Genomic DNA, 18,300 nt, shown 5'->3' on the forward strand with positions numbered 1-18,300 from the left:
TGTTTGTGTGTGTGCGTGTGTGCGTGTGTGTGTGTGTGTGTGTGTGTGTGTGTGTGTGTGTGTGTGTGTGTAGACACACCATAATCACAATGAAAGTTTATGCAAAGTATATTAAACGACATTAAAGTTGAGGGGGGAGACTATATCAATGAAGAGGGACCGAGGAAGGAGGGGATGGAAGAAAAGGGGGAAGAAGGGTCTCCTGTTGGGGGGGGGGGATTGGAGGGGTGGGAATGAGTCGTCAGAGTAACAGCCAAAGGCCTTCTAATCTCCTTCTTTCGCTCCCCCTTTGCCAAAAGCCTTTGGGCTTCAACCGCGAGCCCACCAATCAGGGGGTCCCGTTTTAGCGCGATGAGATACCCCACCCCCACCCCCACCCCCGACTCATCCTCTCTTGACACTCTCCTCTCACCTGAGCAGAGTGGCTTGCTGGTCTTTTCTCCCTCAGAGCAGCTTCTTCTTCTTCTTCCCGTGATTGCTTTGTGGCCTCCAGCTAGTATTTGGGTCTGCACAGAACATTAGAGAAAAGCGTTACTGGTGACAAATGGCGGAAATGGATGTAAGTGGCGTTGCTGACAGTGATAACGGGAACCACAGTAACGACTGTTAAAGTGATTCTTTATTATGATACGGATACTGATAACGGTGATGATAATAATAACATTAATGATAGTGGGGATAGTAATAATTATAATAATAGTAGCAGTAGTGCTAGTAGAGATAATGTTAAAGATTATGATAAGTAAATAAGTAATTTGAATAATAGTAACAGTATATTAAATTATTAATAAAACTGATTACGATAAAAGCTTCTAAATGTGTCCATGAACTTAATGAAAAACTTTAGAATAATCGGCGATTTTATTCACCTAAGGACGTTTATGTGTGTATACCAATAGTTTTTTCCACCTTGTGAGGGTGGTAGCCAAGTCAAAACATAAGAAGAACACAAATAAAGGGCTTATATGTTTTGAGTCTTCGCCCAGTCTTCTGAAGACCCCAAATAAGGTCTTCCTGTGGTCTCCATAATCCACAAAGACCCAAGACAAAGTCACCCGTATCGCTTTCAAGCCGAATTACTTCCTTCAATGACTTTGTTCTGGCTGACACAAGCGATTTCATTCATCCCTAGTGTAACCTTTCGTCTTTCTAGATGTTTTCCTAGATGGTCTCAGACTGGTAACACTATACATTGTATTTTGGTTGACGCCAAAGTTTTCTATTCATCTGAGGTTGCCCCCTCGACTGAGACGGGACCACCTGTCGGCTGAAAGAAATCGCCTGGCGGCAGCTTGGTGTCAGCAAACGATTTTATTCAGCCGAAGGGACGTCACCTTTGATACGGTGACGTCATTTACGGATTTGTATTAGCAGAGGGAACGTAAGAGTTAAAACGCGTTGTTCTCTTTTTTCTGTCGTTGCTGTACTTGCTAGATGAAAGAGAGGGTTGGGTAGACTATGTATCCTTGGACCTAAAGAAGGTTTTCGATGAGGTACCACAGAAAAGACTCTTGTGGAAACTGTAAAATTTTGAAGGATTCGGAGGTATCCTGAAATGACTGGGTTTCCTGAAAGATAAATTCAAGCTAACGCACACTTACGCGCGCACACACACACACACACACACACACACACACACACACACACACACACACACACACACACACAGATATATATATATATATATATAATATATATATATATATATATATATATGCAACAGTAATCACATAAAACGTGTAAATAAAGATATTTTGCTGAAACCACAAGGAAATCAAAGATCAGAATACTAAACGGTTTCGTCTATTTAAGACATTTTCAAAGTACGATACTTTGAAATTGTCTTAAATAGCCGAAAATGTTCAGTATTCCGATCTTTGATTTCCTCGTGGTTTCAGCAAAACATATATATATATATATATATATATATATATATATATATATATATATATATGTGTGTGTGTGTGTGTGTGTGTGTGTGTGTGTGTGTGTGTGTGTGTGTGTGTGTGTGTGTGTGTGTGTGTGTGTGTGTGTGTATGCATAATTCATAAACTCGGGCAGATAGGAGTGCATCGTCTCACTGTATGAGGAGACACTAGGATCAGCTTCGAGGACGAGCTTCGTCGAGGAGGAGAGGAGAGGAGAGGAGTGGAAAGGGGGAAGCAGCGAAGGGGGTAGAGGGAGGAAGGAGAGGATTAGGAGCGGACGAGATTACATGCATGGAGGGAATATTAATTATTGAATGGTGAGGGGGAAACGAGAGGAAGGTGAGGGAAGGTGGGAGGGCGAGGGAGGATTGTTGAGGGGAATAACGCGAAGAGAGGGGAAGGGAGGGGAAAGGAGTGAACACTCTTGTGCCCTGGCCAGAGATTTTTTTTTTTTTTTTTTTTTTTTTTTTACCCCAATTTGTTGAATGACTATGTAGCAATTATACAGTAGAAGGTTGTTAAATGTTCACTTCAACCCCTCTCTTTTTCTCTCTTTTTCCCTCTCATTCTTTTTCTCTCGCGCTCTCTCACTCTTTCTCTTTCTCATTTTCTCTCTCTCTCTCTCTCTCTCTCTCTCTATATATATATATATATATATATATATATATATATATATCTATATATATGTCTCCCTCTCTCTCCCTGTCTCTCTCTCCCTCTTTCTCTCATTCTCTTTCTCCTTCACTCAATTTCTCTCTCTCCCTCTCTCTCTCTTTCTCTCTCTCTCTCTCTCTCTCTCTCTCTCTCTCTCTCTCTCTCTCTCTCTCTCTCCCATTCTCTCTTTTTTATATACAAGTGAACACAAAAAATCTTTCGGACTGTACTAAAGCCTCACCATTTCTCTATTTTATTCTCAAGAGATCTACAAGGAAAAAAATTAACACGAAATCATCGTGAGCAAATAATAATGATAATTTAATTATTTTATAAATGAATAAAAATATAGACGATAACTAACCTAACCTAACCTCTTCTAGGTGAAGGTAACGACGACAAAGATTGCTCGCCCGAGCGTGACCTATCAGTTTTAGAAATAAAAAAACGCTTTTATTAATCGTTTTCATTTATTTTTATTATCGATCTTTCCTAAAAAAAAAGTATCGAAAAAAGATAATTACCGTATAAGAATTAATGACGACTGACGACTCAATTTCTTTTTGGCACTAACGCTCTCATGTAAAATAAAGATCAAAATAATGCAAAAAAAAAAAGATGAATAAATGTAGATTATTTCTGTGGTCTGAGAGCATTGGTCGGGATCTTATGAACCCCTGTCATCTCTTCTCCGTCTTTGAACTGAATAAAATTCTCTGCCGACAGCTAGAACGAATCCACAAGTCACGCCACAAGATAGTTAATCGATATAGTATCGATAATGGGATATTAATATTTCCATCCTCTTTATGTCATTCCATTAAAATTTAAATGTGTTTACACACCAATCAAATGGTCAACTGTGTGTGCGTGCGTGTGCTCGCGTTCAGGTTTTTTTTTTTTTTTTTTTTTTTTTTTTTTTTTCATTAGTGCAAGTTTTGGTCCTAAAGTCGTCGAGCAAGACCTTCTTCAAGTCCTTCTCGGAATAGCAGAAAATCTCGTCACAAAGGAACCTCTCAGGCTTGCAGTGCACGGGAAGGTGGAAAAAGGATCACATTGTACACAGAGAAGAAAGTAACATGGAGCACAACCTTTGTCACCCATGAGATTAGTCACAGTCCAGGAAGGTGAAGATTTTGTCGTCGTGATAAAAAAAAAATTACATAAAAGTTATGAAAGACAGATAAATTGGTAAATATAACATTATTGCTTTAGTTGGTTATATTACTGTGATATAAGTCCAGCAAGGAAAGGTTATTTTGAAGATGAATAAAATTTTCGGTTGTTACATTTATATCGAAACAACCAAATGAGAATTTTCGGATCAAATGAAGAATCGTCACCCCAGACTTCGACAGTGTGACAATTCTTCATGTGGGCTATCCTAGGGTGACAATTCTTCATGTGGGCCATCCTGGGTTTACGATTCTTCGGTTGCATAAATTGATGACAATAATCATAACCCTCATTCAACCTAACCTAAAATAACTTAACCTGATATTTATTCCACTGTTGACATTCGGTGTACTGGGGTGACAATTCTTCAGGTGGGATCTCATGGGGTAACGATTCTTCATGTGGACGTTCTGGGGAGACAATTCTTTATGTGACCCGAATTTTCTTATCAAATAACACACAGTAATTAATAACTGGATTAAATAAGTGAATAAATAAATGAATAGATAAATAGATGAATATAGGTAAAATAGAGAAAACAAGATCTTGTCTTTTCCTACCAGAAATGACATCACAGTAGGGAAGCAGCGTCAGCATTAACGAATATAACGACTTTTAACGAACTTTCCTCGAGTTTAACGGACTTGAGGGGTGCGAGGCGCGGATCGCTCTTTCATCGCCTCTTGCGAAAGACCAAGTTTGCCGACTCGGAAAAGAGGCTTTAGGGGTAGGCGACGGGCGGGGGGGGGGGCGTAGGGGCTTCCATTTGTAATGCTATCTGTTGTATACGTTAGAGGGTTTTCTTAAACATTACGAAGGGAGAGGCAAAAAAAGGATTAAAACACTAACGTCACACTTGCTTCAAGGACGTATTGAGTGGGTATACAAAAATATTCCTTTCCTCGTGTGTGCGTGTGTGTGTGTGTGTGTGTGTGTGTGTGTGTGTGTGTGTGTGTGTGTGCACATCAGGAGAGGGTAGGGTTCTATTCTTAAGTTGCTTAATGCTTGCTATCCTACTTGAGCTATAGATTATCTCTTTTTCTCTCTCCCTATCTCTCTCTCCCTTTCTCTCTCTCTCTCTCTCTCTCTCTCTCTCTCTCTCTCTCAATTCTATCTCTCTGTCTGTCTCTTTAGAAAAAATACATAACCATATGGTTACATTTTCTTAGAAGAAGGACTGTAGGTGCTCAGGAATAAGATAAGGTCTCAGACGTATTGTACTCAACAATCGAAGTGGACACCTTTAATGCCCACGAAACCTCAGGAGGGATTTTCTGTTGCGATCCTGATGTCCACTTCCCCTTCCCCAACCCTGAACAATAGTATAAGTTCAAATGTACACTGGAATAGTTAATCATCATGTGTGTTCAACCGTTTCGATGCCTTACAGAAGCCAAAACAAAGTACAGATCACAACGAAACTTAATCACAGACGTCTGTAAAGTTCTGGTCGTGTTGGTGATAGTCCCCGAACGAAAAACAGAAAATAACTAAATGAATAGATGAAAAAAAACAAAAAACAGACGCAGTCATATAATTATAATTATAATAGATTCACAAGTTCCTCATCCCTCCTTGTCATGTGTCATCAGAGGATAAATAATTATGGAAAGTTAGATAAAAAACTAATACACCTAAATGGATGACAGATAGGTTGAAAAACGAGATCGGGATAAAAAGAAGGCTCTATGTTAATGAAAAGGGGAGAAAGATACCTTAGGACTAAGTATAATGAAATGGCTAGATCGATTAAAAAGAACACGTGCACAGATTGAAACGTAACTACGAAATTAAGGCTGCCAGACAAGCGGGATCCCCCAAGGGTTTCTTTCATCTCTGCAGAACTAAAGATAAGGAAAATGTAGACCCATCAAATACGACGAGGATATCTTGATAGAAAAAAATGAGTGAGGTGTTTGATAAATATTTTCTCTCAGTATTTGCAAAAGAAAGGTTAGATATGGTACCTGATTGCAACCCAATCTTCAATGGGGAAGAGAGAGATAGACAAACTAGCATCAGCATCAACAAGGAAGATGTAGTTAAACATATATATATTTAAAGCTACAAAATCCCTAGGTCCAGACAATTTTTTTTTTTTTGGGGGGGGGGCAGGCAAACGTTGTCCCTGTGATCAATCTCTTATGCACAACTACAAACCAATCAGTTTGACGTCAGTTATAGATAAAATTCTGGAATCATTAATAGCAAATAGTATCAAAGAACATTTAGAAAGACATAATCTGATTCGCGACTCACAGCATGGGTTCACCAATGGTAGGTCGTGATAACTAGTCATTTAGTCTTTTACACCAATGTCTACAAGACGGCATATAACAATGATAGTTCACTGCCCTCCGCAGAAGGTCATCGAAGACACGTACCTTAACTTTAACAAAGCGCTCGACAAGATGCCCTACCTGAGACTAATATATAAAATCAAGGCCCATGGCACAGAAGGAAAAATGTTTAAATGGATTAGAGCATGAATCAGTGACAGAAAATAGTGGGTCACCATTAACGTTGTAAAATCCAAATGGGGCAATGTTACTAGTGGAGTTCCTCAGGGCTCGGTTTTGGGTCCCTTATTGCTTATTATTAATGTAAATGACATGGACAATAGGATTGATAGTGAAGCTAGTAAGTTTGGGGATGGCACTAAGATGGGACACCATATTAGGTGGGTGGAAGATGCTGGGATACTACAGGAGGATCTTAATAAATTGTTTGCATGATCGGAGAAATGGCAAATGGATTTCAATATCTCAGAGTGCACTGTGTTAAACGTAGGATTATGCAACCTAGCTAACATATATAGCTTAGATAACACCATATTAAAGAAAACTAAATGTGAAAAGGACTTAGGGATGTTAGTATGGGCTTTAAATTCAAGAAACAGTGCATTAATGCCAGGAATAGGGCTAACAGGGCATTAGGATTTATTGCTAGGACGGTTACAAACAAAAATGCAGAGATAATCATAAACTCTGTCTGGTAATAGTTAGAACCATCCTTGACTATACGGAACAATCTTGGTCTTAGTTCTATTTAATGAATATTAATTCACTAGAATTAGTACAGAGGAGAATGACCAAAATGATACATAGGCTCAGAAATTTACCTTACGAGGACAGACTTAGGCACCTTAATTTACACTCTTTGGAAAGATGTAGAGTGCGGGGTGATCTAATAGAGATATTCAAATGGGTCAAGGGCTTTAACAAGAATGATGCAGGCAAGGTCATCATATTAAGACAACAGGATAGGAGTCGGTGTAATGGATTTAAATAGGCAAGAACTGGTGTGAGTGATGAAACAGTTGGTTGTTTTGAGAGAAGATTAGATCAATTTATTGTGGTAAGGGACATGGACCTGCCTAGTGTAGGCCTTATGGTCTCTTGCAATAACCCTCATTCTTATATTCTTATGACGTGTCTGTGACGTCATGTATTCCTACGAAAGAACTTACGTCAACGAGTCATTTAAGGAAAATATGCATATGATTCTTCTCGTCAATTGACATTAAAGATTTTTTTCTTTTTCTTCTTCCTGCAGGAATGGAAGCTCTCGAAACTGCCCTGGGTCTCTTCGAGGACGCCCTGGCCGCCTACACCGCCGGTGGCACCGGCGGATCGGCCCTGACGTCACAGGAAGAGGCCGAGTTCACTGCCCTCCTGCAGAAGGTCATCGAAGACTCGTACAACCTGCAGGACCAATGCGAGCACCTGTTCCTCCACCAGGTAGGCCAGGACCCCAACTGAGTTCGGGTTACCAATGGAGGGACTTCCGGTGACAGGGGGGAGGCAGTCTTCGGGTTTCCGGCTGAGATGAAACAATAGGCTGCCTAGGGCTGTACCCGAGCCATATGTATGGGTGTATATATATTGTGTGTATGTGTGTACCTTGTATGTGTGCGCGCGTGTGTTAATAAAATTTTGTTTCCTTTAATCTGCAGGAAAAGAGCTACACTCTTCTCGTCTCTTTCTCTCCATATGTCAAATTTGAATTTAGATTCATATATGTATTTTTATTTGGATTTTTTTTTCTATCCTTTTTCCAAAAATATCTGCATGAAAAGCATGACCTCTTCTCACTCTCCCATTCAAAATAAAAAGAGTTTCCCTGCCATTTTTGTCCAGTTCTTTCACTGTTCTGAACACATGTCATGCCAATTTTCTCCTCTTTTAAATAAAAGAAGGTAAATGCATAGATAGGTAATAAATAACGATGGATAATAACAGACAATGATAAATAAATCAATAAAAGAAGGTAAAGGTAGAACCATTTTGTCAAAATAAAAAGAAGTATTTTCTTGATCTTACTTATATCCTTCATTTAGTGTGAGGACAGCTGCAGATTCCAATCTAGGGCGGGTCTGTGACAAACGCCACTCCTGTGTTTATTAACAGTTTATATGTCTCATCAAAAGTCTTGTTAACGTATTTATCGGGTGACAAATGATCTGTGGCCAACACTCCCAGATTCTTCTCCTCTTTCGCTCTTGTAATAGTTTCATTTTTCGTTCATCTTTTGGCCATTTTCAACACTAGATGTCAATTTTATCTCAATTTGCCACACGTGACTCCAATTGTAAATTCCAAATATTTTTCATGCAATTTTCAATCTTCTTCATCTTCATCTCTCCTCATGGTGTTTGCATCGTCTGTAACCATCTTAGTTTAGCTTGTCGTCCCTTCCATCTACTCATTTACATAAATCAAGAACGTTACGGGTGCCAGTACCGACCATTGTGAGGCGTAAGCTAATCAATCCCCTTCATCCTGACATCACCTCCTTTACTACTGTTCTCATGAAATCGATCTTTTAGAAATTATCATAAAAATATAATTTGATAAACGAGTTAGCTTCAGATTTAGTGCACTTTTAAATGACAATAGGGTTATCATCTCTGTATTGCATTTGCAAATAATTCTAAAATTTCACGAAATCTTAAAAAAAATAAAGAATTAAGGTGTCACTATGTCTTTTAGGAATTATCTTAAAAAATATAATTTGATAAATGAGTTAGCTTTAGGTTTGGTACAATAGGGTTATCATCTTTGTATCATGTTTGCAAATAATTCCAAAATTTCACGAAATCTTTAAAAAAAATAATGAAGGTGTGTGTCCCCATGTCTTACATCTTCCTTTTTTTCTTAAAGTCTGTCGATTCTTATTTTACTGATTCAATTAACACGACAGGAAAATTCTCGTGAATTACAAAGGAGTAGTTTAAGAGCGTTAATTTTTTTTATTTTTTTTTGTTATTTCTTGTCATTTCATTTTATCGTACAATTCTTTGACACCCTCTCATGTTATATTGAACAGACTCTATATCCCGTAATCTCTTCCGGATGACGCCAGATGATTTTAGTCACCTGGAGAATGGCTTCCGGGCTTGAAGGACTCTCGACCAAGAGCCATTTCTCCCGGAATTTGCTCTTCGGCTGAATGAAGTCGATCGGTGTTACCCGGATGAAGATCCGGGAATTTGTCACGGTGTTAAAGGGGACAGTCATGCTTTCAATATATATCTTCAACAAACATTTAGACATAAATCTCATAATGACTACACAGCATTTAAAAAAGTGTGTTGTGTATTTCACAAACACCAAAAGTGTTTTTTTTTTTTTTTTTTGTAAATATGTTTTTCTTCTTCTTTTTTTTCTTTCTTTTGTTCCCGTCATTTCATCCCCAAAAGAATAAATTCAAAATATGATCGGGTCCCGCTCGACCAACAAGTACAAAGGAGGAAATATAGAATAAAGATAAGAACAAAGAAGGAGAATAAAGAATGAAATAAAGAATAAGAATAAGAAATAATTGTTACAAATTCTGGCTCCATACAAGAACGTTGCCAAATAACAAATTCGGCGCTAGTGGCCCCAGCCCGGGGACCGTGTGCCAGCCAACAGGGCTTCACCCCGAGATAAGACTAAGGAGAAGTAGTGGGGGGTTATCTCTTTGTGGTAGAACACCGTTTCCAACACAATGATAACTACATACGTACAGGAAAAATGAAACACAATCTATTTCATAAATTATAATTACATTATCCATCTTGGAGGTATTCCTGGCACTGAAATGTAATTACACACCGTTTCAGTCATCTGAAATTGTGTGTTGTTATTTCTTATCTGTACTATTTAGTGTTATTCTTTGTTACCCTTCTTTGTTTTCTATAAATCTTCTTCCTATTAATCATTATTCTTTATATTTTTCTTTGGCCTTATTCTTCTCCTCCAACTTCTTACTCCTCTTCTTCTTCTTATTATTATCATTATTATAATTTTATTAGTAGTAGTAGCAGTAGTCTATCTAAATACTAAGAGCTTTTTCCCCCTTATAAGGGAGGTAGCCAAGCCAAAGGCATGTACCTACTCCCACCCATTCCACTCCCATCCACCACCCTTTCATCTTAGCTCCTCATGGATGACGGGTCATCCCTGTATCCCGCCCACTGCCCTGGATCAGAAGCAATGTAGCAAGACACAGTACATCCACCGGAAGGCCACTTAATCGGCGACCCCCTCCCCCCTCTCCGTCTCCTCATGCAGAACAAGAGAAGACGGGGAGAAATCTCTTCGGGCTGCGTCAAAATATTATTCACACATAAGCGTCCCCCATCCCCCGGTCCTCCCTTTCTTGCATAATAATATAATCTATACACAGCCACTCTCCATTCAACCCTGTCTCCTGCCTTCTCACTTCCTTGCTCAGCAGACATTCCCCTCTTCCTCAACGTCCCCGTCACCCCATCCATCCATCTCATCCTCGGTCGTCCCCTCAAATTCACTTCCTCCACCTCTGCCTTCCATACCTTTTTTACTAATCTTTCTTCATCCTGTCTATGTGTCCAAACATTGGGGGATTAAAAGGTGTCATGAGAAATAGGCATCTGGGAATGGATGCAAAGAGAAGATTGTGTGAAGGGGTGAGTGTACCGACGGCTTTGTATGGATCAGAGACTTGGAATTTAAGAGAGGCAGAGAGGAAAAGTTTGAATGTGTTTAAGATGAAATGTCTGAGAAGTATGGTAGGGGTTGTTAGGTCGGATTGAGTGAGGAAAGAAGAGGTGAGGAGGAGACCGAGAGTGGAAAAGGAGATGACATGCAGGGCTGATGAAATAGTATTGGGATGGTTTGGACACATGGAAAATAGTAGTAGTAGTAGTAGTATAATTATCATTATTATTATTATTATTATTATTATTACTGTTATTCAACTTCTTATCATTATTATTATGGTTATTGTTATTGATGTTTTTATTGGTATCATTGTTGCTATTATTATTTTTTTGATCATTATTATTGTTATTATAATTATTCATGTATTTATTCATTCTTGTTTTCGTTGGCAGCATTCCGTGTTGTTCCGGTCGTGCAGTGTGACGCCGGTGCCCTCGGAGGCCCACGGCGACGCCTCCGCCGGCGCCCCCTACGACCGCCGGACGCTCACCTCCATCTCCTCCGTCGAATCCTTTGTTTCCGCGCAGGGCGACGTAAGTTTCACACACGAATCATGCCCTCCAGAGCTTGGAACAGTAAATAAATAAATAAATAAACAAACAAATAAATAAATTGATATTTAAAATGTGAACAAAAATAAATAAACAAACAAATAAATAAATAAATAAATAGATAAATAAATAAAATATGAACGAAAGAATAAAATAAATCTAGGAATACCTTTTATCAAGAATGGGCTCTTCCCCCCGTAATATTTTCTACGTATAATTACCTAACCCAGCCCAACCTAACCTAACCTAATTTGTGCTGATCTTCGGGAAGGTCCATTGTTCACTTGAGGTTGTCCATATTTCGTGTAGAGGTCTATTATGTTACAAACATATTTAAGATTTTTTTTCATTTCTCAAGTGGGAGAAAACCATAGTTACGTTCTCGCCTTCTTTCCGTCCCCCTCCAGATCGCAAACTTGGCCGAGTTCGAGGAGCTGAACGAGGCCGACTACCCGATGTACCAGGCCGCCCTCAGGCAGTACGAGGACGGAGGTATTCCTTACAGGTAAGAACCTCGTCTGTCCGCCCCCAGGAGAATCCCTCGACCCTTCGAGTTTCACTGACTAGAGTCCCGCTGCCCCATAGTGGTCGGCAACGGTCCTCAGCCCCCCAGAAGAAGATTGGTTCTTTTATATGGAGAAGAAGGAGACCAGTCTTACACTGTCTCCTTCGAGTCCTTACCCAATCATTATTTCTTCACCATATACCCAATGTTCATATTATATATTTGTGCTCGCCCCTCACTTTCCCTCTCTCTCTCTCTCTCTCTCTCTCTCTCTCTCTCTCTCTCTCTCTCTCTCTCTCTCTCTCTCTCTCTCTCTCTCTGCCTCTGTCTCTCTGTTTCTGTGTGTGTGTGTGTTTCACTACCCCCCTTCTCTTTCAGTATATCCACTATTTCACACATGGCTTGCTGATGTAATGGTTTGCGTCACAGACTACCTCACTGAAGCACCGAGTTTGCACCCCGTTCAGGGCATAAAAGCTCTACTAAAACTGCAAATCGTTACTGTCCCTCTTGAACAAGGGAACGATTATGTGTGTGTGTGTGTGTGTGTGTGTGTGTGTGTGTGTGTGTGTGTGTGTGTGTGTGTGCGTGTGCGTGTGTAGAATTACAGCATTCCCCAGAAGTCGAACTGTGTGAGCTCTGAACTCTCATCCGGGTGGGTAATAAATGACAATCACTAACCCAGCACGTGGTCCAGGACCGTAGTAAATAACACACACACACACACACACACACACACACACACACACACACACACACACACACACACACACACACATATTATCCTACAACAAAGATATATAAACATGTGTAACAAGCTTAGAAAGAGAATGACCAACATCATAAAAAAATAAAACCCGACAAACGGGAGCACAGAAACGGGACATCACGAGTATAGTTCCGGTCCTAAACGGACACCCCCTCTTGCTTGCAGAGACGTGAGGACAGAGTGGGTCAAATGCGGCGGTGACGTGGAGTACATCTGCAAAGTGCACTGCATCCGGCTGGCCTGTCACCACATCTTCAGCCAGGAGTCGACCCGCCAGTGGTTCATGGAATCGGGGCGACAGATCATCGCTGACCTCCTCGTCCAGGCCGATAAGGTAAAAGGAATTGAGTGTTTACTCATAAGTAAACTAACGGTAGTATTCTTAAAAAAATATTTCCTTATATAAATCTTATATAAATCCTTGGAAGGGAAAGATTTATATAAAGATTTTTTTTTTAAGAATACCACCGTAAGAATCATACGGTGGTATTCTTAAAAAAATATTTCCCTTCCTGGAATTTATATAAGATTTATTATAAGGAAAGATTTTTTTAAGAATACCACCGTTAGTTTATCCATGAGCAAATAGGCGGAGCTTAAGAAGTGACGTCATATCGTTTTGTCAAGATTCGAAATCTGATAGCGACATGACGTCATATTGTGTAGTACAAAGTCTGTCCATTCTTAGGGAGGCGGAAGAAAAGGCGTTACATCGCTTTGTCGAGATTCGAGATTTGAAAGCGACATGACGTCATGTCGTGTGACGTTAAAAAAGAAATATATGGAATCTTTGTATCATTATCATTCTGATTTTCGCGACCCTTCCATCCTCTTTGCTCCTTTAGGCCACTGGCATCAGGCAGTCCAAGTTGGCTAAAAATTACCCGCCATCCAAAATGCTTAAAGTAAATCTATGGACTAAACTGGATGGCAGGTTATGGCAGATTGGGATCGGAGTTGTGGGGAATGCAGTATTTATCATATCAAGCATTAGATTCTGAAAAGTTCATCTTGCAGTAATTGAGACTTAAGAGATGTCAGGAAGTGCCACCACCACATTATGGGGTTTGAGTTTCTACTCAAACAAACTCAACAATTGAGGAGAATCGGTCCAGTGTTGAAGCGGGTTTAAGTAAACAGATTCTGTTCATGTGCAGAGAGGCGGGGCTTAATAATGACGCCACGTCGCTTTGTCGACATTCGAAATCTGAAAGCGACATTACGTCAGGTCGTGTGTTGCTAAGTCTATTCATCCGCAGGAAGGCGAGGCTTAAGAATGACGTCACATCGCTCTGTCGAACTTCGAGATCTGAAAGCGACATGACGTCATGTCGTGTGACGTTAAAAAAGAAACAATGAAATATATGGGCCAACTATGTATCTTTAGGATTTTGATCTTCACGATCCTCTCATCCTCTTTACTTCTTCAGGATCCCAAGGATGTCGTTCAGGCTTACGACGATATGCTCGAGTACCTGGCCGAATGCGACTGGGCTGATGTCGAGGCCGAGCTACTCAGTCGAGGGGTCAAGGCCCTCACCTTCTACGATGTCGTCCTCGACTTTATCCTTATGGACGCGTTTGAGGACCTAAGCAGTCCGCCTTCCTCTGTCACGGCGGTTGTCCAGAACCGCTGGCTCTCCAACGGTTTCAAGGAGTCGGTATGTACTGTAATTTATTTATTATTTATTGATTTGTGTATTTATAAACATTTATTTATTTGTTTATTTATTTCTGTTATTTATTGATTATATTTTACTTTTATAAAAAAGATAAATGAAAACTGAACATTTCAACTTTGTTCTTTATCAGCACATATGAAGCAGATTTCTGCTACGTTACATGAGAAAAATAAACATTAATTTAAAACACGAGCAACGGGCTGCGCCCGACCCCATTACGCAGGGGCTCAGACCTTCGGGCGAGCTCGCTTCGTTCGCAGGCGCTCGCAGCCAATCAGTCGTCTTTGTTGGCGTCACCTCACCGCTTTCGGCCAATCAGTCGTCTCCGTTGCCGTCACGTCACCACTCTTTCAGCCAATCAGGGGCCGGAGGGGACGTGTCCCCATGAGGAATTTCTGGTTTCAGGTCCGATTTAGATCGATATTAACAGGAATGCTTTCATTGGTATATAAAAACGGAATATATTTATAGCGTTTCATATTAGATTGTTCATTCGTTACCCAGATCGCCCAGAGAATGACGTCACTGAAAAGCCAAACGGCACAATCTCAGTCATAACAAACACCACAACCACAACAAGAGAATTTACGATAATTACTAATACTAGTGCCACCAGTATCAGTAATCAAAATACTTGGTAATTGTATTATAGGAATGTCCTTTTGTTTAGCATCCTTTTAGTCACAAGTTCGAGTCCCGCACTTCTTTTTCAAGCGCATAGGGCAAAGGTGAATTTTACCTAGATTTTGTAACTAAGTTGATATTATGTATAAACTCTACCAGTAATTTTGATTAATTACGGCCAATAAAGTTAGTCAACTACTTTGTAGTGGTAGAGAGCGATCGCCAGGGCACCCACATCCCCCATGAAACCGTCAACGATGACTCGAAGTAGAGTTCTCCTTCAAGTTCCCATCAACAGTCACGGCAGTGGACTGCGACTTATCCACGAGTAATGAAAGAGAACAAGAGAGAGAGAGAGAGAAATCTTTCAATTAAAGATAGAGAAACAGAAGTGTTCCAATTTTTTTTTTCTTTTCTTCTTTTCTTCCCCCTCCTATTTCGAGTCTTTGAATCCGTTTCAATTCAGTCCGCGTGTTTGCGTTTCATATTCGCCTCATCAGCTTCAAAGCGTACCGAGATGAGACGGCAGCTGGTTCTAGCAAGCTGTTATTCCCAGCTGCTGCAAACCCTATACACGGCTCCTCTAACCTCTGAAAGTAATCCACTTACAGTTAATCCCGTCCGTACTGGGTGCCACTTGAAGCTTTATCCCATCTGTCGCCAGACGATTTTATTCATCTCTTTGGCACTTCCAAATGGATTTTATTTATCTTAGTGTCAACATAGCGGTGGCTGATCTTCTTCATTCAGTGGCGCATGGTTTGGATTAAGCTGTGCTGAAACGCCAGATGATTTTATTCAGATCGATAGATTCTCGCCACACTGGCCACCGGGGAAGAGTGGCCCACCTAGGTCATGCCACAGCGGCCCAGTGGCCATTAATGACCAGGGCGTGAGGACCACTTCAAGGGGAGAAATCTGAGGTGCCCGTTGCGTTACCAAATAGACCTGGAGGGCCGTGACACTTCTCTTGTGATGTCCTTTTATTCAGGCTGCCGTCAGGCTGTTTTATTCCCATTTGCGACACATACAAACCGCCTCATCATCAGTAGCGAAGATGGCAAGAAGATAAGAAAGGTCGCTTTTTTTTCTGATGGTGAAAATGACCCTCCAGTTCTAAGTACTACAGGGGCTGATGCCATCTAAGAGAGTTCTTAGGAACACATATCCTTGTGTCCTTGTGTCTTCTAGATTTATACCTGTATTCGACAAAATGACCCGCGGCCTTCAGGTAACCGGCAACGGTCACGAACAGGATTGGGTCACTCTGGGAAGAAATATTGTGTTGTTGTTGTTTAGGGACTGTTAGTGTGGTGCATTGTAGAATGAGGTATTCTGTGTTCCCTGTGTTGGTACTGTTTCAATGCGGTCTGCATGAGGGACCAGAGGCTTCAGATTGATTAAATGAATGATTGATTGATCAGTTAATCAATAAAATACATGCTTCAATTTCTTAGAAGACGCTAGTCTTCTGTGTCATAAAGGGAGCCAACATTTCATTAACTCAAAAAACGAAACTGGACATACATTTTTGGGGACGACAAGACTTCAAGAGGGATTTTCAGTTGGTAGCCCTGAGGGCTACCTTCCCCTCCCCAACTCTACCCTACGAACAAGAGCTTCTGATTGGCTGCGTTAAGATTTTTCGTCAAACACGTCAAAACAGCGAGATAAGTATAGAATACGGAGAGCAAATGGCAAAGGAGTCAGGACGAGATGATAAACGGGATTGATGAACTTGTAAATATGTTACAAGTCTTTTTTTTTCAGCGGATAGATAACAACATAGCCACAACTAAGCAGCCGAAAGTGGGTATGGGAGAGTGATCAGAAACGGGATCCTATGAGCACAGCTCTCTTATTTTGTATAATGCAACTAGGTAGATACAACTAGGTAAACATACTTATACGTACACATAAATCACACACACACACATAATCACACAAACACACACACAAGTCACACAAACACACACACACACTTATACACATACACATATATGTGAACTCGAGTTCACATTCGGGAGGGTAATATATGTCGATCAAGTGTCCAACACGTGATCCAAGAAAAAGAGGAACCATACATGCGCGCGCATACACGCACACATACACACACACACACATATACATACATTCACGCACACACGTACACGCACGCACCCACACGCACGCGCGCACCCACACACATACACACACACACACGCACCAACACACGTCGAGCGCGCGCACACACATCCACGTTTATATTAATGTCTTTGATTATGTCTGTATGTTTATGTATTTTTGGTTATATGTATGTTGCCTGTAATCTTGTCTACGTCTATGCGTTTGTGCTTATGCCTGTTTCTATATTCTTGTCATCTATGCCTGTGTCTATGTATATATCTATGTTCATTCTACACCGATGTTTAGCTATGTTTATTCTATACCTATGTCCACGTCCACGTCTATGTCTTCGCCCATGTCTATGGCTTTGGCTCTGCCCGTGTTGTGTGAACAAACCAACTAAAGAATCATCACGATGTTTTGTTTACAACAGGTGTGGTTAACGGTCGAGGGGAGTTTGGCCAGGACTTGACCCCTCGTCGATACACACACACACACACACACACACACACACACACACACACACACACACACACACACACTTTCAACGAACGGACGGCTTGACGAACGCTCTGAAGAAAAGTGCAGATTGTGGATACCAACGCAAAGAGAAGTGCCTTTTTGTATTTGCAGGGGGGGGGAAATTGCTCGTGAGGTAGTGGGAAAGTAAGGAAAGAGGAGAGGGGGAGGGATTGCTGGGGAAATGGAAGGAAATGAGGATGTGGAGGACTTGGCCCAGGCAGACGGGCGTAAGGTCAACATGAAACGACCACCGGACCAGCTCAGTGATGACGAAATGGCAAATAAAAATGTAAAGATTAGAAGTATAGAGAGGAGCAATACAGTAGAAAGTGACGAGAATATGTTCCAGGGATTTAAAGAGGGTGGGGGGGACACAACCCCCCCCCCCCCCGACTGATAAGACTAGAGGAGAGAGTTGATAAGGTGATCGAGGACTTGGAACGTAAGTTAGGTAATGTAGACTCCATTTTCCAAAGAATTGAAAGGTTGGAACAACTAGAGAAGGCTAACAGAAACTTAACTGAATAAGTAGAGGACCTAAAAAGACAGTTAGGAAATGTAAAGGAGGAGAATGAGAAATTGAAGAAGAATAGTAATGAAAACAGTGAGAAAATAGCTACAGAAGCTAAAAATTGGAGAATAACTCAAGAAGGGAATAAGGTTTCATTCACTGACATAGTCAAACAGCAATTGAAAGAACATAATGAAGACTCAGTTATTAAAGTGATGAGACAGAAGGAGAATATAGTAAGAGAATTAGCTGACAAAAAGAAATGTATAATTATATTAGGAATGGAAGAGAAACATAACCCAGA

At 40.6% G+C, this 18,300-nt stretch overlaps 1 protein-coding gene across 2 annotated transcripts in view; it reads left to right on the plus strand.

Annotated features, from left to right (window-relative positions):
- Miga (mitoguardin) overlaps positions 1–18,300 on the plus strand; it is a 588,191-nt gene that overhangs the window by 550,422 nt on the left and 19,469 nt on the right. For both annotated transcript variants that reach the window (XM_076174523.1, XM_076174524.1), the window contains 5 exons: positions 7,314–7,498; positions 11,119–11,259; positions 11,685–11,782; positions 12,717–12,885; positions 13,982–14,212. In XM_076174523.1, coding sequence (XP_076030638.1) covers positions 7,314–7,498; positions 11,119–11,259; positions 11,685–11,782; positions 12,717–12,885; positions 13,982–14,212 — 824 coding nt within the window. The remainder of the gene's footprint in view (positions 1–7,313; positions 7,499–11,118; positions 11,260–11,684; positions 11,783–12,716; positions 12,886–13,981; positions 14,213–18,300) is intronic.

The sequence above is a fragment of the Oratosquilla oratoria genome, chromosome 36, assembly GCF_046742065.1.
Source record: "Oratosquilla oratoria isolate Oo_2021 chromosome 36, ASM4674206v1, whole genome shotgun sequence".
Taxonomy (NCBI): domain Eukaryota; kingdom Metazoa; phylum Arthropoda; class Malacostraca; order Stomatopoda; family Squillidae; genus Oratosquilla; species Oratosquilla oratoria.